General features: G+C 42.4%; 2 protein-coding genes across 2 annotated transcripts in view; both read left to right on the forward strand.

Moving 5' to 3' along the window:
* LOC137297079 (fibulin-1-like) overlaps window positions 1–22,775 on the forward strand; it is a 565,492-nt gene that overhangs the window by 481,795 nt on the left and 60,922 nt on the right. The gene's annotated exons all lie outside the window — the stretch shown is intronic.
* On the forward strand, window positions 133–21,892 carry LOC137297322 (protocadherin Fat 4-like). The gene is made up of 22 exons (XM_067829333.1): window positions 133–354; window positions 960–1,083; window positions 1,202–1,450; window positions 2,180–2,332; window positions 3,286–3,431; window positions 3,539–3,635; window positions 3,788–3,923; window positions 4,242–5,068; window positions 5,491–5,806; window positions 5,995–6,110; window positions 6,232–8,277; window positions 8,394–8,516; window positions 8,924–11,549; window positions 11,893–12,142; window positions 12,248–13,226; window positions 13,549–13,876; window positions 14,032–14,180; window positions 17,201–17,372; window positions 17,913–17,980; window positions 18,296–18,372; window positions 19,390–19,555; window positions 20,568–21,892. The coding sequence occupies exons 1-22, from the start codon at window positions 133–135 to the stop codon at window positions 20,666–20,668; spliced, it is 9,471 nt and encodes a 3,156-aa protein (XP_067685434.1). The 3' UTR covers window positions 20,669–21,892.

Consider the following 22,775-nt stretch of genomic DNA (forward strand, 5'->3'; position numbering starts at 1 on the left):
ACACATACATACATACATACATGCATACATACATACATACTGAACTTTACTGAACTTCACACAAAGAGCTGTTTCAACATGTTAAAATCATTTACCGTAATTGCAGATGGCAATACCAACAATGACTTCACCATGGATCCAACATTTGGTGTCATCACACTACAAAACCCATTAAACTTTGAGACGACCCCTTCCTACACGCTTCAAGTGACTGCAAGTGACGGTGGAGGCACTGTGAGATCGGCAATAACAACAGTGACAGTCACGGTTACCAACATCAATGACAACTTGCCATCCTGTGCTTCATATGTTGTGTACGTGACTGTGTCTGAGAGCAGCAGTGTCAATGATGTGGTATGCATACCTGATCTCTGAATTTTAGAAAAAAAAGGCAAATGCAAGTTATAGTATACCCAATATATAGTAGTTCATACGCTCATTCTTTTTATGGTACGTTAAAAATATATGTCATTTTCGGATTGGATGCACTCTGTTTACAAGTGAGCAACATTTCCTTTGTTACTTCATGTCAGTAGTGTCTGGCTGTTGCCTAACTCAGGTACTCCATATTATGATTCAATAACCGTGCTTGAAACAGGACTGGGTGAGTGAGTTAACATTTAACGTCACATCGGCAATATTTCAGCCATATCGTGACGAAAACATTTAATACTGAAACGGAAGACATGTATTTCATAAATAAACCTGTCGTCAAAGGACAGTAAAACAACTAGAATATCACAGTTACAACTTAAAACTAGTGTGGAAAGTTAAAACTAATATCACTATCTGGACAAAACAATATAAAAACAGACTATAGATCTCCAATGACTGGAATTGAAACAGGAGGCTACATCAACCTATACCGCCATCATGACCATAGAACAGCATACAATGTGCAAATGGCAGTTTATAAACATATATCGGTAAAAGTATCTAAATCATCTTTGCTTGTGCAGGTAACAACACTGTCCTGCATGGATGCTGACACAGACGACGTCTTGTCCTACTCAATCATATCTGGAAACGCTGATGGGAAATTTGCACTGAATGGTGGCACTGGTTCTCTTTCATTAGCTGCAAGTAAGTTGTTGTGATGATAGTATTGCTGTCTTTATGGCGTCCATGACGAAATGTAGTTTGTTTAATGTTTCTTATGTAAAATATGTTTTTTACCAATATTTCCAATTTTTATACTCAGCTGTGGACTACGATTCAGCCACGACGTCGTACACTCTGCAGATCCAAGTCAGTGACGGAACCAACTCCAGGACTGTCACTGTTTACGTGGATGTCGGTGCTGTAAATGAAGCCACGCCCACTTTTGCAACACCATTCCCTACATTGTCTATATCTGAGAGTGATGCTCCTGGCACCACAGTCCACACCTATACTGCTGTAGATTCCGACTACACACCCCACGCTGTCACAACGTATGCTATCAGCACGGGTACGTAGCTTCCTGTACCTATTGATGCGTATTTTACTCGCATGAAAATAACAGTACTGCAGACGACTATTACTGTGGGCAATAATCTGCAAGTACGATTTATTTCTATTCATATTCTATGAGGTCATAGCATTTGAAATAGTACGTTCATTTAAATATACACAACGCAACATACTAAATACATACAAAGTCAACATGCTTGTTTGTGTGATATGATTAATATTGTCTACATGTTTTGTTGTATTTTTTTCAAACAAATGTCAAAGCTCCATGAAATGTGTGGTGTAAAAAAGATTCTTTGACAGGAATTCAACTTTTCGCTAGGATATGGCTAAAGCTTAGCTTTGAATAAACAATATATACTGATAGAAACGAATAAGGGAACGCTGAAATGTATAGGGATATATGTATTTACTGTCAGTGTAATTAAAGCGCGATTTTACAAATACAAGACATTGTTGATAGCAAAAGTCAGTATCTGGTATGTCCCCCATGTCTGCGGATAACAGACTGGCATCGGCGGGGTACACTCTGGATTAAGTTCCGGATTACCGCCCTTGGAACAGCACGCCACTCTTCTTGGAGAGCAATGAACAAAGCGTCCAGTGTTTGTGGCTGGACGTCCCTACCCCTGACTCGACGGCCTATGACATCCCAAAGATGCTCATTTGGACTAAGGTCCGGACTCTTGGCCGGCCAGGGAAGCACTGTGACGTTGTGGTGTTGAAGGAACTCCATCGAAACTCGGGCTGTATGTGGAACTCAAAGTTTCGACCAACTCGACGTTGAAAGGGAACAACTATCGGCCTCAATACCTCATTACGGTAACGAACACCTGTGAGGCATCCATCTACACGAAGAAGTTCAGTCCTACCGTCGTAGGTGATCCCTCCCCACACCATAACAGAACCCCCACCGTAACGATCATGTTGTCTGACAGTACATGGAAGAAATCGCTCATTTCGACGTCTCCAGACACGAATTCGACCATCTGCAAAGTCTAAGTTAAAGCGTGATTCGTCACTGAACATTGTATACCTCCAGTGACGTAACTGACGGACGCCATGACGTCTAGCCCATGCCAGTCGTAGACGCTTGTGTTGGCGTGTCATGTTGACTCCGAATACGGGACGTCGTGCTTGTAACCCTGCTGATTTCAGCCGATTCCTTACAGTTCGGTCGCTTATTCTTACATGAGTGATAGCCCTGAAGTCAATGTTGATTTTGGAAGAGGATTTAAAGCGATCCCGCAATGCAAGGAGCCGTATGTGTCGATCTTCACGAGCAGTTGTTTTTGGACTTGGGCCACGACCAGGTCTCATTTTCACGTCACCAGTTTTACGGAACAAGTTCCACAAACGTGAAATAACGCTTTTTGACTTTTGCATGTCCCTAGCAGTTTGGCAAATTGACATCCCACCCTGTATTTTCCCGATCGCTTGCCATTTCTGCTGGTTGGTTAGGTACTGTCTTGGCATTGTTGTAGACCTTTCTGTAACCTTTAGTCTTCCTTAAATGAAGGATGCTACCAAGCTTCAAGATCTTTATACCCACTTTAGCATGTTTTGCACGTGCAAATGGCACTGTATGGTTGTGTTTTTGAGCATTGTTTTTAAGAAGTATTTGGTCAAGAGGTCTGAGACTTCATGATAACATGTCTTATTTCTCTAAATAAATCTAAGCGTTCCCTTATTCTTTTCCATCAGTATATTCGTATTAATAAACGACACTTGCTCGGTAGCAGACCTAGAGCATTATAGATGTTAACCAAATAATATCTTACTAACATAAAACTTAATGATTTGTATCCAGATTTGTTATTTAAATATTTTCAGTGACCCAAGGAGGCTTGTCCTTGTTCAGCATAGACCCGTCATCTGCTATCATCACCCTCGCCTCCAGTGTTGACTACGACGCTCTTCCTGCAGGCACCAAGTTCTATCTCCTCACTCTCACAGCTACAGACGGGGGCGGACTTCAGGCAAGTGTCACATACGGATGTGCATGTATATCCCATAACAACTGACAGTGGTCATAGCGGGTTGTTGGGCCATTTGGTACATAATAATTCATTTGTTGTCTTTATAGGGGACTGGCACGGTAACAGTCAGCGTGACAAACGTCAATGACAACATTCCCTCCTGCGCTCAATCCAGCTGGTCACAGAATGTTGCAGAGAATGTCGGTAAGACTTTATACACTTGGAAGTGTCGTAAGCTACACCAAAACGTTATCTGTTGTCTATGGTATTTGTTTTACCTTCCGGACGGTCGTATTTGTATTCGCCACTTGCTATTCTTCGTACCAATTAATGGATTCTTATTTGTTCTGTTACAGCTACATTCCCCACGACACTTATTGCAAGTTTGGGATGTTCAGACGTTGAAGATGGAACGTCACTGGTCTATACTCTTGTGCAGAGTCCAGGGTCTCACTTTGACGTAACAGCTGGAACTGTTAGCATAACAAGTGAGTAAAATGTGATACGTTACAATGTTCATAGGTCAGCGAACGTGCGCTTCACTTTCATATTTGAGCCTTAGGCAGTTGGGCATCTGAATGTGCAACACACATAAACCATTAAACATTTTTCTTTGTAGATTAGACATGATGGCATGTTTGGCCAGATTATTGCCATGTCTTTATGAATCACTATCAAATAGTGATACCATCATTCTTCCCAAAGAATTTACGAGCAGCAGAGAATAGAACTTTATCAGTTCTTCTTGGCTTCTATTACTATGACTATGGTGCCGTATTTGTCCACCCTTGATTTGGATCCACGTTTTAGACACAGCACGATCTGTATGTATCCTGCAAAATATCTGAGTCATCATAATTCGCATACTGAAACAAATCTAACTACTTCAGGTGCTGTTGATTACGAGGCAAACACTGCCCATACTTTGACCATCACTGTCTCTGACACTGGTAGTCCTGTACAGTCAACGACCGTCACGGTAAACATCAACGTTATCAATGTCAACGATGGCCCACCAACATTTACAGGAACATTTTCTGCCACCATTGCTGAAAACAGTGTCATTGGGATCTCCGTTGCTGATGTTGTAGCCACAGATCCTGATGGGAATAATGCTTTTGGAAGCCCTGTATATTCTATTCAGGGCGGCGACCTCAGTAATCAGTTCACCATCAACTCAAACACTGGAAGAGTGACAACTATTGCTACGTTGGACCGAGAAACAAAAGCTAGCTATGATCTGATCATCAAAGCCACAGAAAGTGGAGACACTGGAACCGCGACAGTTACACTTACTGTAACCATCACGGATGTAAACGACAATTCCCCATCTTGCTCTCAGAATTCCTTTGTTGTCACGGTCAGTGAAGCTGAGGTTGCCGGATTCGCTGTCAACACATTCACATGTACAGATGCTGACACCACCGGAACTGTAACATACACCTTGTCAAGTGGAGATTCGACCAAGTTTGAAATGAGTTCAAATATTCTTCAGTTGAAGTCGCCACTTGACTTTGACTCTGGTGTGACAAAATATGATGTTGTTGTGACAGTATCTGACACCACAAATAGCGTATCTATCCCCGGAACCATTCATGTTGGAAACGTCAATGAGGCTCCGCCGGTATTTTCACCAGGTAAGTAGCCTTGCATATAACAAAACTCAGAGTTTGCACAGGAAGTTAAGACCTGTAAAAGCAAAATATTCAGCTAAAAACTACTCCTCGAGATAGATACAGTTGGAGGATTACACAGAACCTGAAGGATTGCAAAAGGATTGTTTACATATACATCTGGGAATTTTTCATTTATATATTTGCCACATGTCGAAAAACAAATGCTCTTCTCGCCTTTCTATACATCTGTTTTGTCCTCAAGCTCATGAGTTGTCAACCGTGAGCCGTAGCTTTGAAATATATTTTAAAAAGTCATCTGTGATAGTTCAGTGTTCCTGTGATGGTTCCGTTTTAGCTTTCACAATATACATTGATAATTTCGCTTCCACTGGTACATCTAGTTGCTCTTCACCACACACACATTCTGACTTTGTTACTTTCAGTGATATATTCAGCAACTCACGGTGAGAATCTGGCTCTGGCCTCCACAATAGCACAGGTAACTGCAACAGATGCAGATTCCGCCTCCACTTCAGACGGACAAATCACGTATGCCTTTGTGGCTTCGTACCCATTGTTTGCGCTCGACTCAACTTCAGGCATCATCACACTTGTATCATCACTAGACAGAGAGACGGCTGCAACTCACGACCTTCTGGTTACAGCAACAGACGGAACTACCACAGTAACTGCCACTGTCAGTTTGACTGTCACAGATGAAAATGACAACACGCCTGTGTTTGGTTCTGGATCATACAGGTACTGATAGACACCTTTCACTCTACAACACAAACTGATGACTCCCAGCAGATGCAGGGCAATTGACTCAACTCTGTATTGGCACTGCACCGTTATTTATCATTATCACAGCAGTGCTTTTGATGTATGGTTGTAATTCAAGATAATAGAGATGTCTCTGTGACGTGTTTTCTTTTTTCTCTCTACAGTGGCAGTGTGTCTGAGGCCGATGCTGTTGGAGCAAGTGTGGTGGTCACCGTTGCTGCGACTGACTTAGATGACCCTGCAACTGAAGGAAATGGACTAGTAACATACTCAATAATCGGTATGTAAAATGCTAGCAGTATCAATACTAAGAGTGAGTGATTTGGGCGTTCTCTTATAGGTCTTGAAAGTCTGATTCATCTGTGAAAGTCTTATAAAACTCACCTCTCTCTTCCTTACAGGTGGAAATACGAACAGTGACTTTACAATCGGTGCTAGCAATGGTGAGATAAGAACAGCCAAGTTGTTAGACTATGAGACAGCTGAGTCACACACACTAACTGTGAAGGCAGTCGACAGAGCAGGTGATGCGCAATCCAAATCCGCAACAACAATCATATCAATTACAGTCACTAATGTGAATGAACATGACCCAGTCTTCACCCCAACAACCATCATCAAATCAGTCCCAGAAAACACAGTTGTTGGAACGCTCGTCCATCAGATCCTGGCAACAGATGCCGACAGTGGCACAGATGGAGATCTTACGTACACCATGCCAACACATGCCACATTTGCCCTAGCGTCTGATGGTGCTCTTACACTCAAAGATAATCTTGACTTTGCAACTGCCAGTACCCACTCACTTACTGTGACGGCAACTGATGGTGGGTCACCACCTAGAAGTACAGACGTCACTGTGACAATCAACGTTCTTGACGACAACAATAACACACCAACATGCTCCCCAAGTTCAATGACTACCATCCAAAGAGAAGACTACACTGGCAACGTGGCTACTTTGACCTGCACAGACCTGGATACAGGAGCAAGTGGTACACTTTCCTACATAATAGAATCTGTGAATGCTGTTGCTGGGAGTGGTTCGTTTTCTGTTGATGCGAGTGGTGTTGTTTCTACAACAGGTTTGGATTATGAAACTGCCACTGCACATTCAATCATAGTAAGAGTCGAGGATGGTGGAGTTCCTGCCAGAACCACATCAGGTACAGTCATTGTGTCAGTAACAGACGTTAATGAGGCTGCTCCAGTATTTCTTGCAACGCCATTCAACCCCTCTATGGCAGAATCAGAGGCAGTTGGATTTACAATACTTACAGTGACTGCAACTGATGCTGACACTGCAAATAGTATTACATATTCCCTGACAGACACAACCAACCTAATCATAGGATCTTCCACTGGAATAATAACTCTGAAGGTTCAACAAGACAGAGAAGTTATTCCAACTGTCACTGTTGATGTATGTGCAACAGATTCAGGAACAGTAGATGCTATTAAATCCACATGTGAAACTTTGACACTCACTATAACAGATGTCAACGACAACCTGCCAGTGTTTAACCCATCAACTTATGCAACGAACGTTGACGAGAATGCACCCACAGGGACGACTGCGGTTACAGTAACAGCAACAGATGCTGACGCTGCAGGTTTTGGAACTATTACCTATTCTATAGAAAGTGGCAACACTGGCAATGTTTTCAGCATTTCAGCAGGTGTGATCACAGTCACTGACAATATTGGCTTGAACTATGAGACGACCCAACTTTTCACTCTCACAGTGAGGGCAACCGATGGTGGGGGCAATTCAAGTGACGTCATAGTGTCCATATCTGTGAATCCTATCAATGAAAACTCTCCAACGTTCACCCCTGCTTCAAGCACTGAAGTTGTCCCTGAGAACAGTGTAGTGGGACACGTTGTTATTGACCTTGATGCTACGGATACTGATTCTGGACCAGATGGACAATTAACCTATAGCATCATATCAGGATCCCTTGGGAAATTTGTAATTGATCCATCGACTGGCGTTGTGACTGTAGGTGACGTACTTGATGCTGAATCTGTATCATCATACACTCTTACAATCCAGGCAACAGATGCTGGTACTAATCCATCATCCCTGAGTGGTACTTACATACTAACTGTGTCAGTGACTGATATGAATGATGTAACACCATCTTGCACTCAGTCATACTACGCAACTGCCATATCAGAATCAACAGGACCACCAACATCGGTTCAACAAATTGTCTGTTCTGACTCAGACATTAATGTACCAAACAATGTCCTCAGCTATGCCAAAATTGCAGGGGATCCAGGTAACCTGTTTGATGTGGATGCTTCGACTGGACTGGTGTCAGTTGCTGCAGCAGCATCCTTTGACAGGGAGATAACTGCGTCATATCTTCTGAATGTTACTGTCACTGATGGTGGAGCCACAGCACTTTCTACCGTCATCCATGTTTTTGTCAGCATCACAGGTATATGGTTTTACCTACTATAACTGCGTTGAAAATGGGAACTAGGTCGTTTTGCTCATCATTATGTATAAGGACAATGCACACACATTATCATTTGCTGTTTTATCTATTTATAGACGAGAATGACAACACACCTGTGTTTAGCCAGAATCCGTACACGCCCAGCGTAGCCGAAGATGCTAGCCCTGGAACACCTGTTGTGACAGTAGCAGCAACAGACCCAGATGCTGGATCAAATGGTAGTCGACCATGTTATAGTTTACATTATTATATCTGCAGGAGAACTGTGAAGAATTGAAGAATTGATCTTCAGTAACTCATGCATGTGGTAAGAGGCGACTAACGGGATCAGATGGCCAGACTCAATGCCTGTTTGACACATGTCATCGTGACCCAGTTGCGTGGATCGGTACTCATGCTCTCGATCACTGGCTTGTCTGGTTCAGACACGATAAATTCCACTTCGCCGCCATATATGCAGTGTAAACTCATTTGGAGGGTATGGATTAGCCATGTTCAACAACCTCCTCTTGTTATCAAATCACTGACGTCTCTAAAAATGTAACTTTACGCAGTCCATCAGTCAGTTCAAGATTTAAATCACGTCATGATGTTCTCGTGTACATTTCGTTGTTTGGTTTTGCAGGAGACGTAGTGTACTTCATATCAGCAGGAAATCCACTAGGACACTTCACTGTGGACTCTGTGACAGGAGTAGTGTCTGTTCAGGCAGCTCTTGACAGGGAGACTTTATCGTCATACGTTTTGGAAGTAAGGGCTCAGGACAAAGGAACCCCAACAAGTCTTACTGGAACATCTACTGTCTCGATAACTGTAGGTGATGTCAATGACAACGTTCCTATTTGCACTTCCTCTGTATACTCAGGGAGTGTACCAGAAGATGCTACTCTATCCACGTCTGTTACCACTGTGTCTTGTTCGGATGCTGACGTTCCTCCGAACAATAATGTTGTCTACACAATCACAGCAGGCAACACTGGGAGTGTCTTTGCTATTGGATCTACATCAGGAGAGGTTACAGTCAATGCAGGACTTGATGCAGAAACACTGAGTGCGTATAGTCTCACAGTACAAGCTTCAGACGGAACCCTTTCTACCGATGTCATTGTAACAGTCACAGTATCGGATGTTAACGAGCACGACCCGGTCTTTTCTCCACCTGGACCCTATTCCGAGTCATTCAGTGAGGATACAGTTTTAGGAACTACGATAATGAACATAAGTGCAAATGATAATGATGTGTCCAATTCTGTTCTATCATTCAGCATAACTCTAGGAAACGCAGAAAACAAGTTTTGGATTGATCCAACATCAGGGACTGTTGTTCTTCAGGCAGCTCTTGACCGAGAAGCCACAGACACATATTCCTTGACAGTAGAAGTTGCTGATGGAACTGGGGCTGGAACTCGCACGGCAACGACTCAGCTGACAGTTTTAGTCCTGGACATAAATGACAATGATCCAATTTGTGCTCCTTCCAATTACATCAACACACTACCAGAAGATTCCAATATTGGAACAACTGTAAGCAGTCTAACATGTTCTGATGCAGATTCCTCTACCCCGACCCTGGACTACAGTATCACAACAGGAAATGGAGAGGGTAAATTTACGATTGATGCTGCTTCTGGGGTGGTTACCATATTTGCTCTGCTTGATTATGAAACTACCACTTCCTACAACTTGGAAATTCAAGTGTCCGATCAAGGGGGAACTGCACGAGTTATCACCGTTCCAGTAACTTTAGATGTGACACCTGTTAATGAAGCAGCTCCAGTATTTTCTCCAGTTACACCTGTACCTATACAAGAAGATGTCTCTGTTGGAACAGTTGTGTATAACGTAACAGCTACAGATACCGATAATGGTTTACTTCATGGAACAGTTAGGTATTCAATAACATCTGGTAATAGTCTTGGCCATTATAGTATTGATGAAGGAACAGGTGAAATAAAAACTGTAGGTAATGTAGACAGAGAAAGCACTGCCTCATACATTTTGAGAATCCGTGCCACTGACGACTTTGCTGGTTCAGGGGCTGAGCGTAGTGCTGAAGTGGACCTCAGTATAACTGTTGGTGATGTTAATGACAACATTCCCGTGTTTGTACCAATCCTCTACATCAAAGATGTTCTTGAGACAGCTCCAAGTGGTTCTACAGTTGCAGTTGTGACTTCTCGAGATGATGATGACGTTCCAAACGCAACACCCGTGTACTCTATTGTTTCAGGAAATACGGGAAGTGTGTTCAACTTTGTGGCAAACGAACTTCTGTTAGATGCAGGAAAAAACTTAGACTTCGAGACTTTGACAATGTATGATCTTGTCATACAAGTTTCAGATAGTGGATCACCATTATTGACATCGAATGGCAGAATCATCATAAACGTGCTGTCTCAAAACGAGTTTGCCCCAATCCCTGCTGTCCCCAATGACAGCATTACAGTGAGCGAGCTAATCCCAGTCGGAACCAACTTCTATAATGCAAGTGCTGTAGATGGCGATTCAGGTTCGGATGGCGAATTCTCTTGGAGTATCACTAATGGAAACAACCCAGCACTATTCTTCTGCAGCCCACAATTAGGAGAACTGTACACGTCATCCATTCTAGATTATGACACACCTCCAAACACTCACAACATTACGGTTGAAGCACAAGACAAAGGTGGTCTGACCGGGTCATTCTGGCTTGAAATTGTACTTCAGGATGAAAATGATGAGTATCCAGTCTTTAGTAAATCTATATATACTCCTCTCTTGAATGAAAATGTACCGATTGGTCAGTCGGTAGAAGCGGTGACAGCCATTGACAAAGACTCGGGTACAAATGGTCAAGTTACATATTCAATAACATCTGGAGATGGACAGGCCTATTTTGCAATTGACTCATCCAGTGGTGTTATTACAACAACACAAAACATCGACTATGAGACAAAAACTGTTTTCTTTCTCATTCTACAAGCAGTAGATGGTGGAACGCCTGCTCTGTCTACTGTTGGGGTCGTCAAAGTGACCATAGTTGATCTCAACGATAATGCTCCTACATTCACACCTGACTTTTTCACTCAAAGTCTGTCTGAAGATGCAACTGTTGGAACAAGTGTGACAACTGTCTTTGCCACAGACGCCGACTCCTCTGCTAACAACAACAACGTCTTCACCTACAGTCTCACTAATGCCTTTTTTGACGTCAATTCAGCATCTGGGCAGATATCTACAAAAGCTATGTTAGACAGAGAAACTATTCGCAGGTACATTTGTCTATACACACTTACCTTTTGAACAAACAAGTTATCTAACAGTCAGAATAGTGATATTTATGACTGGATGAGGTGTGAATTGATCTTCAGCAACCCATATTTGTCCTAAGAGGCGACTGACGGGACCGGGTGGTCAGAGTTGCTGACTTGGTTGAAACATGTCATCGTATCCAAATTGCACAGACGAATACTCATGCTGTTGATCACTAGATTGCCTGGTGCTTAGTGCGGTATTAAACAACTGCCACCAAACCTTGGCTGAACAGTCTATACACTTTTTATCTTATTCACTCAAAGAACCACCCGACTTCTTAATGTTCCTGATATGTTTCAGTCACAATTTAACTATCTTGGCCATCGACCAAGGATCACCATCTAATACAGCAACAGCAGTTGTGACAGTCAACCTCCTTGATGTAAACGATAACACACCAAACATCACAGGAAGTTACTCAACCAATCTGAGCGAGGACACCAGACCTGGAACTATTGTCTTCACTATCACAGCCTCTGACATAGATAGCAGTGTGAATGCAGAACTTGTTTACTCAATTGCATCTGGAAACACTGATGGAGACTTCAAGGTCTGTAACCATCGTATCATTAAATCATGTTGCATATAACCATAATCATATATTATTATACACCTGTCATAGTGTATCTAATGTAGTGTGAAATTGATATTTCAGATTGAAATTGGAAGTGGTATTGTTCAAGTTCAAAATTCACTGGACAGGGAGAGAACCGCTTCCTACAACCTCGTCATCCATGTAACAGATAAGGGTGCCCCTCCACTGACTGCATCTGTTACCACTACAGTAGTGATTGATGATATCAATGACAATAATCCAATTTTCATACAGTCTCAATACATCTTTAACATAGCCGAAAATGTTCCATTGGGGTCTTCTGTTGGAACAATACAAGCTACAGATAAAGACAGTTTAATAAATGCAGCACTGACATATGAAATTGTTGTCTTCTGGACTGGTGAAGCTTCCCATTTTGTCCTTGACCTTTCGTCTGGGGTGATAACTACAGACGGCAATCTGGACCGAGAAAACATTGGCACTTACAGTTTAAGATGTCGTGCTAAAGATGGTGGAACTCCACAATTAACTGGAGATGTAAATGTGACAATTGTGATTGATGACTTAAATGACAATCCCCCTGTCTTCAACTCGTTACAGTATACAGGATCTGTAAATGAAAACACAGCGGCAGGAACCAGCATATTATCGGTCACTGTCACCGATGCAGACGCCCACAATGGTGCCATAACTCTGTCAATCGACACTTTAACACCTGAGGGTGCCCGTGGTGATCAGTTCCTAACAGTTGATTCTGCTACAGGTATTGTAAGTGTCAAGTCTGTTATGGACAGAGAAGTGGACGTGGAATTCAATGTAACCATTTTAGCAGTTGACAATGGGACAATTCCACTGACTGCCTCAGCTGTGGTGCACATAATAGTTACCGATGAAAATGACAATACCCCTGTCTTCAGTTCTACATTTTACAACACTGAGATTGCCTTCACTGGTACCTGTGACAACACTATTGTGACTCTGACTGCCACTGATGCTGATTCCGGATTAAATGGACAGGTGTTCTACGTCTTTTCCCAGAACCCCTATGGATTTTTCTTTGCTGTTGATGTGAGTTTAGGTGTGTATGTACCTTTTAGTCATCCAAAACTTGATATAACTGATGTAGTTCTATTTTCAGTCTTGTCTGGAGCCAAATGAATTCTCAAATACGATAAATCGTTGGTCGCCAATGCACAAACTTTGGTTATGCAAAGCTAAACAGAGGGAGGCTGTCCCGTACAGCAGTGTTTATAACCATAACCACATAGGCACAATGCTACACTATATTTTCGCTGTCAGATCCACCCACAAATTGCGATAGGTGCAAAGAACTCGTTTTTAAACAACAATGCTGCCGTTTTACATCAAGGTGATGTTTATATTTATGAAATGAATTCTAGGTGTTGTGACGCTACAGACTCCCGTATCAGTCAACACCAAGTATGTACTGGAAGCCTCAGGGAACGATGGTGGCGTTCCTTCACGAACAACCAGCCCGGCAGCAGCAGTTCGGGTGGACACATTCGACCCCAACACAGTAGCCGTTACAATCAAACTTGGCATAAGCAAAGCAGATTTCCTCCTCAGACAGGATACGTTTGTGTCCCAATTCAAGACGGTGATGTCAGCCAGATATCCTTCATGTCTTGTACGGATCTGGTGCATCACAGAGAGATCGGGCGAGACGGCTGTCGCGGCACCAACAAGGCGGCGGCTCCTCACCTCAAGGTTATTGATTATAACTAATGTGCCTGTGTACCGTATATCAGAACTAGAGCGTTAACCATAATCTGTGTGAATGAAGCCTAACGGAGGAAAAACCTCTGGTACTTTTGCTCTGCAGATACTCTATTTAACAGTGTCTGTCACATGCTCCCTTTCAGTCCTGTCAATGTCAACCTTTTTGTTGTTGCGGACAACTCTACTGAGTCGGCAGGCAACCTTGCCCAAGACAAGACTTTTGTCACTTCCGGCGATGTCACCAGTGTTGTTGCATCTGACCCTTCTGGTACTCCATCATCAGCACTACAAGGTGGGTTGTAACGAAATATATTGACGTATTACCCAAGCTAAAAATGACCGTGCAGAACTCAGCATGCTCTGAGTTCATATGTTGACTGCTATTGGTACCACCATCGTTACATCAAAATCAAAATCCCTTAACCACCAGGGAAAGTGATGCGCATTGTTCTTAGAAATGTTTTGTTAGCGTAACTGATTAAGTAACCCAAAGCACTGGTTAACTGACCTCGTGTAATTATTTCAATGTTTTTTAAAAAAGAAAAGAAAATTGTACTTATTTTGATAATAACAATCATGCCTAATACATTACACGCGTGTGAAATAAGTATGTTGTCGAGGTGTAAACCGTTTAATTACCATCACTACTGTAGTTATTTAAATAAACTCTGGTAGGGCAAAGTCCTCCCAGAGTTTATTTGAAGAACTACCTTGTAACTGTGATTAACCTATACATATCTGATTAACTGACATAGGGCAATTATTTCAATTTATCAACAATAAATTGTAGCACTTTTCATAATCTTCATTAGGGTCTAAGATATTACACGTATTAAATTATTACATATGTATGCCATCGTGGCGTAAGCCGTTTAATCACCCTCAGAACGGTAATCATTTACATAAACTCTTCTCAGACACAGCCCTGGCAGAGTTTATTTGAAGAACTATCTTGTAAGGGTGATTAACCTATACTTATCGACGGGATCTGCGATTGGTAATGCTAAATCACCATCAGATACATAACGTCATATCGTTTGTTGCATGTGCATGCGCATCCTCAGACGACCACACAACATTGACCTCTGAGTGATTACAATCATTCACGAAACAGCATATAACGGCATAACACTGGCATACCAACACCAGTTGCTGCTGATCAGTTCAATGATGACGTTTCCCTTTCCATTTCGTGAGCTCCTCCGAAAATGTGAAGGAAGTGAACGGTATTATAACTGATCATTGCATTATACCTGATAATGCATCGTGTAAAATGTCCGGATTATCTGCCTTCACATCGAGATAGGACTTACAAGAATATATGTATATATATTATATATATTGTCTCCCCATAATGAAAATAACCATGCTACTTTGAATCATGCTGACTGTTGGAACGGTTCCTTTGATTTGTGGTTCACGTGTCTCAAAAGACATGAAGTGATATACCAAAAGCCAGACATGTATGTTTGGCGACTGAAGTGTTATTACACCAACCAAATCATCAGGAAGCGTAAGCTTGTGGAACCCAACGAGAACTTTCCGGAGAATAATGAGACTGCTCAACACTGCAGCCTTCTGCATTACCCAGACTGTCAAAAGGAATGTGCTGCTGCTGGAGAACCCGGGTATTCTCATGACCTGCGGGAGGAGATTGCCAAACCAAGGATACCAGGTACAATGAGGAACCTGACCATAGAGAATTTGGGATACAAGCAAGAAGGTTCGAAGGGCAGGTCCGCATGTTTGCAATCTTTTCCTGAATCTTTTCAATTTCATAACTGTCAAACTGGACAGAAACTTCAAGTACAAGCCGAAATCCGCCTTACATATATTATATATATATATACGAGGGGATATCAAAAAGTTTTCAGCCTCGCCATGGAAAAGCAAGATTTTGGAATTCAAACTGCTTTATTTTTCAACATAGCCCCCTTCCAACTTCACAAGCGTCTCCCATCGGGTTTGCCAATTGCTGATTCCTGATCTGAAGAACTCCACAACTTGGTCCCCTGGAAAACCTTCCACAGCAGCGATAAGACCATCACCATCCTGAACTTTCTGGCCCCAGGTGTGTTTTTTTTCAGTCGAGGAAAGAGGTGGAAGACGTTGGGACCTAGTTCTGGCGAATAGGGAGGGTGAGGTAAAATTTCGTACCCCCACTCGCGCGCAGTTTCCATTGCAGTTCGACTGGTGTGGACTGGCGCATTGTCCTGGTGAAGAAGAATAACCTTCTTTAGGGACCTGGTCAATTTGAACTTCTTTGTCCTTGGAGAGGTGACATGTTTCCATTCCATTGACTCCTGCTTGCTCTCAGGGTCATAATGATGAAGCCAGGTTTCATCACAGGTTACAATTCTAAAGTGAAAATCTTCTGGGTTGGCATGGTAACGAGTCAGCATCGCGCCGCTGATGGTGACCCGAGAAAGCTTCATGTCACCAGGAAGCATTTTTGGGACCCATCTTGCACACACCATGGCCATGTGGAGATTGTCACGGAGTATGCTGTGAATGGATCCACATGAGAGCCCGGTTGCATCATCTAACTCGTGCAGGGTGATATGACGATTTCCCATCACTAGTTGATGAACAGTGTCAATGTTTGCTTGGGTGGTACTGGTTGAGGGTCGTCCTGGACGGGAGTCATAATCTAAGCTCTCTCTTCCTCGCTGAAACTCTTTCTGGTTGCAGCAGAAGAGGAAGACTCCATGTAAACAGCAGTGAGTCGCTCTTCGACATGCTTGGTCGTGTAGCCCTCCAGGACAAGAAACTTTATTACTGCTCTATATTCAACCTTGTCCATTTTTCACATTCACTAGGGGGTATATCTCTTCTACAAGGCACTGCCATTGAAGAAATGTATCCAGCTATGTGATCCTACCGGGAATATGTAGCTAGGACACTAATACACGTTTGGTGCCCTGCCCATTACTATTTGTCAAGTATACATATGCAAGGCTCAAACCTTTTTGATATCCCCTCGTATATATCGTATTGTTTCAAGGAAGGACATTCACCAACAAGTCATTTAACAGTCCCAGTGCATTCATAGCTCAGTCGACATTTCATGTTAACATTGTATTTATGAATTGGTTTGATATGCTCTTCCACAACCTACAGAGATACACCGTGCAGTTTCGTTTCACAGAAACCTTCTCCTTAAGTAACCGATCAGGCAGAATGGGTGAATGATTACACCTCATGTACTTAATCAAAGAAACAAAATTGTGATTTACATCAAGAAAACTCCATACTTGTCTTTCATACCTACTTACTCGTATATCTCCTATATCACATTTTCATGTTATACAGGATCAGCTTGGGACTACTTTGTCATCCAGAACGTCAGTCCCTTCTCCGAGACTGTCACTCCCTGGCATCAGACAACAGTGGGCATCGTCTTCATCGTCATTGCCAGCCTCCTGGCAGCTGTGCTCATCAGCACCGTCATCTTCGCCATCCTCTGGTACAGGAAAAAGAGAAGGTTGGCCTTTTGAACATGAAACAACTTCAGATTTGCTCTTGTCTTGACCACAAAGGCCTTTGAGAATGTAATTAGAGAGTACAGTGGTCCATTGAGCTGGGTAATATTGTTGCATTATGTTTGATTTAGGTTGAGTAAATATGCACGCAATGTTTTTTATTGTAATGATGATTTGCACTGTTGATCCTGCTGCTGATGTTGTTACTCCTCTTCCTGATTCTCAGAAGGCTTATGGAGATCCAGGTTAGGATTGGTCTTCAGCAACCCACCCAACCCGGATCAGGTGGTCAGCCTCGCTACCTCGGTTAGCCTGTATCTCTGCTGCGTAGATCGATGTTGACTGGATTGTCTTTTCCAGAATCGATTATTGCCATTTTTAAGCTGAAACACTGCTGAGTGTGTCTTTGAAGAAGCAAGCAATAACGTTTATTCATTATTACTGTTATTACAAAGATAAAAACAATCAGAGCATACCAAATGGATACATCAGGTCATGTCGTTAGTAATACCGCACTGTGTAACTTACCGTCCTTGTTGCAGACCTATAACACCAACAAAACAACCCGAGAGAAAAGATCAGAATCACAACAGGTTCTTCCTAACTAAACGTAAGCATGAAGAAGCATTACACCTTGTCGTCGGTTGATACATATTAATGATAACGAAGCATTACACCTGCTGGTCTGCTGATGCAGAAGCATCACAAAACTAAACACCTGTTCGTCAGTTGAAACATGAGCATAACGAAGCACTGTAGAGTACCTTCTTGTCAGTTGATGCAAAAGCATCACGAAGCTTTACCCCTGCTCGTCAGTTGAAACATAAGCATAACGAAGCATTATAGTGTACCTGCTCGTCAGTTGATACAACAGCCTATCAATGCAGTTTGGCCTTGTCTAACTTCTCTTTTGACTTCTCTGCAGCAACTGTCCCTGATCTTGACGTCAAGAAAACGAAGCAGTATCCACCGGCTGCGTTTGCCGCTGTTCCTCGGACGCCGGTAGGTGATGGTGATTTGGAGATTTTACGTGCGCTTTCGGAATTCGTGCCTATTCGACCGTCAAAGGGGCAGAACTCATGATTGATAGAAAATCACTCTGTAAGATCTATATATCCAGGATTAGGATAGAGAACTTTGACAATGGGCCATTTTCAGGATTATTAGCCATTTTCTGAATTTAGAATGGCCCTTGTACCAACAGTAAATTTCAAAATCATATTGGGTCATTTTTTAGCTAATGTGCAAAATGACCCATGGGCAGAATGGCCCAAACTACCAAACTACCTAAAAATAGTATACAAAGTGAATGGGTGAGTTTAGTTTTACGCCGCACCAAGCAATATTCCGGCTGTATGGCGGCAGGTTGTAAATCGAGTCTGGACCAGACATTCCAGTGATCAACAGCATGAACATCGTTCTCCGCAAGTGGGAATCGATGACGTGTCAGCCAAGTCCGCGAGCCTGACCACCCGATACCGTAAGTCGCCTCTCACGACAAACGCAGTCGCCTTGTATGGCAATCATGGGTTGCTGAAGGTCTATTCTACCCCAGACCTTCACGGATGAAGGAGGAAGGATAGAGGCGGTATAGCACAGGTTAATGAATCTCTGTCGACACTTGTGCACGTGCCTCTCGAACAGGTGCTTGTCAACAAGTCAGTTTCGATGTCTTAATTGTGCTGAGCTATCTGTGGTATCACCCGTTACGACGGCATTGGGTTATAGCTAAAAGTGGTATTAATCAATCACCTCACAAAAATAAGATGTTTTGATCAATGTACCTCAGTAATAACAGGGGATTGTGACGCCAAAAACAGGCGTGTGTGTGTGTGTGTGTGTGTGTGTGTGTGTGTGTGTGTGTGTGTGTGTGTGTGTGTGTGTGTGTGTGTGTGTGTGTGTGTGTGTGTGTGTGTGTGTGTGTGTGTGTGTGTGTGTGTGTGGTTAATGGCAGGATCATAGCTCTGTATACAATGATCATCATTATAGGGTGTAAAATACTCTTTGTATTATCACCAGCCCCGGATGGAGAAGACTGCGGAGGAGTACTTCCGCCCAATGGAGACCAGGAGAACGTACAGTAACGCCAGTCCTCCACGAACACCTCGCACTGTGCTGCTGTCACCCAAACCAACCGACCGCGCCATCATTAGCAGACAGTTCGACGGAGCAGCGATTGATCCAGGTTAGCGAAGTTCACGCGCCAATATGAAATCTTCCAGACATTCGTAACGAAATCGTGTTATTCCGGGGCAAGCCGTATACCGACACGTGCCCCTCTGTCACATGCTCCGGAAGATTTTACATTGGCGCGTGAACATGAAAACTACTTTAAACAGGAACTATAACTCTACCCATGTTTGATTCCAATAGTATTCAATAAAACTTAAGTAGTGGGGATTGTTTTTATCAAAGCACCACAACCATTACGCGCTTTCTGACTGGTGTATTTTCGCATATAACAAGCATCCAGTCGCGGGGGAGTCTTCTTCGAAGTTACGGAAAGACGCGAGAGGTGACGAACTAGGGACAAACTGAATGAATCGGTCATAAAATCTTTAATGGTTGTGACAGAACAAATAGTATGAGCCCCAATGTTGACACAGTGACAAGAGTTCCCAAAGACACCCGTAACTCTTCAGTTGCGTCTGGGACGGTTGGGTAGCCTAGAAGTTTGAGTGTTTGTTCGTCACCCCGAAGACCGATGTATGAATCCGTACATGGGTATAATGGTGAAAGAACATTTCTGGTGACCCCAGCCGAGAAGGCGTTGGAATATTGCGGCGTAAAGCTCAACCCAAACAATCAATCAGTCAATCAATCAGTCAATCAATTTAGTCAGGTTTTGTGTTTGTGCGGCTGTTTCACGCCTTTACTTAAGACTCTTTTTATTACGACTGGACACTGGACACATGTTCCTGCCCACAATCGTCATTACGAATAAGTATTTTCAACCGATTATTTATTTAATATTCAAATAAAGTTTACAAAAAAAGAATTTAAAATGAACAAATTATGCCTCATATATTTGTGTTTAGGCTGCAGACGGTTAATAGATTGTTGGAATAATGTAGAATCATATTCATTAATTTTATTTCATTATTGTTATCATGATCATGTTATCATAAAACTGATGCATAACAAGCCGATCTATGAGGTGTTATCACTATGGTAATCCGGTGTTTCATTGCTTCCAGCTACTGGCAAAGTGTACGAATACAATACTCGGACCAATGAGAGACGATGGTTGTCGACACCGGAGGGCAAAGCTGTAGTAGCCAGAGACAGCAACGTGTAGATACAAACAGTACAGACTGTCGAGCGTCGTGCGGGTCCGCTTGACAAGGGAGATAACTCGACTACTTCACTAACACCGTCTCACCACTGGTGCCTTCCTGCTGCAATAACTGTTCCACCCCATATGTACATGCTTGGAACATTTGTACACATAAACATATATGTATAAGTAATTGACTATCGAAACTTTTGATTGTAGTGGTGAGTAGTGAGTTTAGTTCTGAGCCTCACTCAGCAGTATTCCAGTAACATTGCGGCGGTCTGTAAATGATCGCATCTGGACCAGCTAATTCAGTGATCAACATCATGCGCGTCGACCTACGAAAACTGGGATTCGATTAGATAAATCAACTAATTCAGCGATCATGACCGCCCGATCTAGTTGGTCGACAAGCATAAGTTACTGAAGATCAATTCTAACCAGGATCTTCAAGGGTCTTATTGTAGACAGAAACTGGATTATACTTCTACTTTCTACTTCTACGTAGGTGTGTCAGCAATGTACTCGTTTCTGCTAAAGGTCTGGGATCTGAATAATTTCCGACTTTTTTCCCACTTTGAGCGGACACGATATCATACAGCGGTTCATTAAATACTCTGACAGAGCTACACTCACTCACGACTTGAAGTCACAACCTCCATCTTATGTTCTCAAGAAAACAACTACAGTCACCATTCTTTACACTGAGTCACGTACCTTGATGCAAAAATGACATGTCACTACCTCACTAGCAAGAATAGAGACACCCGCTTCACTTGTCTTTCTGCTGTTTCTCACCTCAGGTCTGATTTTGTGTTCAGGTTTAAACATCTCCTCACCATTTGTACATGTAAATATATTTGTAAAACTGTTTCCTTATCCGTTTTGTAGAACAGTGACAATGGCAAATGTTTTCTGAGTGTTATTTTATTCTTGTTTTGAACTTTTGATCAAATATTGATTTTGCTGTCAGTTATGGATTATTATATTGTAATATAGTTTGTTATATAATTTATGTTTCCACACGATGGTAATATCCGTCCACGTTCTAGTGAATCTCTATTTTGTTGTTTCACGGTTATTCAACATATTTACATTTTTATAGAAATTTATTTAAAGAGATCTATGTATTTCAGAACCGTTCAATGAAGTCTTTTTACTGCTGGAATGATTATACAAATATGTCTATGTAATATTGTTGTTTATTTAGCTGTTTTCGCTGTTCAATAAAATCTTTAGATTCCACACAGGCTTTGACATGTTTCGGAACGTTTGTGGTACTAGTATATATTTTAAGCTGTCTATGGAACTGGTTTTCCATACAAACAGAAATGAAACAAAGCGAAATGTACTCATGTCGTCACGCAATTAGCGACAACTCTGATGCAGATCAGTATGGGTTCGGCAACAGTTCATATTTTGAGACTGCTTACAGTTCATGATGGGACTGACTATGCAGATGAGAACAACCAAAATGTGTGTGTGTGTGTGTGTGTGTGTGTGTGTGTGTGTGTGTGTGTGTGTGTGTGTGTGTGTGTGTGTGTGTGTGTGTGTGTGTGTAGGGGACCACATGACCACGTGTGTACTCATTTGCGCGTCTGTGTGTGTGCATGCGAGAGTGCGTGCGTGCGTGCGTGCGTGCGTGCGTATGTAATCTCAACGGAACGTAATACTTGATGTTTATGTCGAAAAAATATACTTCAAAAGACACTGAAGAAAATCCTACACCATTTTACAAAAAATAAGTTGAACTTTACCTTCGTTGGGGTAGTAAAGTTCGAATGCGAATAGTCTCAGATGTCCTGATGTATTAACCATATGAACTGTGTTAGTTGTTATCGAGGAAAATACTGGATATTGACATACGATCTCGTGTTTATTGAAATCCAATTTGTCTGTCACACGTGTTACCTGGTGACGTCATGAGTAAACTGCTTTGTTGTATGAACAATAAACCAAAGCATGGAAAATGTGTGACATTAATAAAAATAGTGGCTTATTGGTGAACGCATCGGGTTCGATTCCCCAGAATGATCCACACCTGAAAGCAACTTCTGGTGTCCTGGGTTACTTAGTGAGGGGGGGGGGGGGGAGCAATTCCAACACTAACCAAGAGGGTGAAACCCAG

This window comes from Haliotis asinina, chromosome 9, assembly GCF_037392515.1.
Source record: "Haliotis asinina isolate JCU_RB_2024 chromosome 9, JCU_Hal_asi_v2, whole genome shotgun sequence".
Lineage (NCBI taxonomy): Eukaryota > Metazoa > Mollusca > Gastropoda > Lepetellida > Haliotidae > Haliotis > Haliotis asinina.

Excerpts from the sequence above, each read along its gene's own strand:
- LOC137297322 (XM_067829333.1), top strand. The coding sequence starts at position 133 with ATGGATCCAACATTTGGTGTCATCACACTACAAAACCCATTAAACTTT. Across the intron at positions 1,451-2,179 it reads AACGTATGCTATCAGCACGG|GAACTCCATCGAAACTCGGG; the intron begins GTACGTAGCTTC and ends GTGGTGTTGAAG. Across the intron at positions 3,924-4,241 it reads ACTGTTAGCATAACAAGTGA|ACACAGCACGATCTGTATGT; the intron begins GTAAAATGTGAT and ends TCCACGTTTTAG.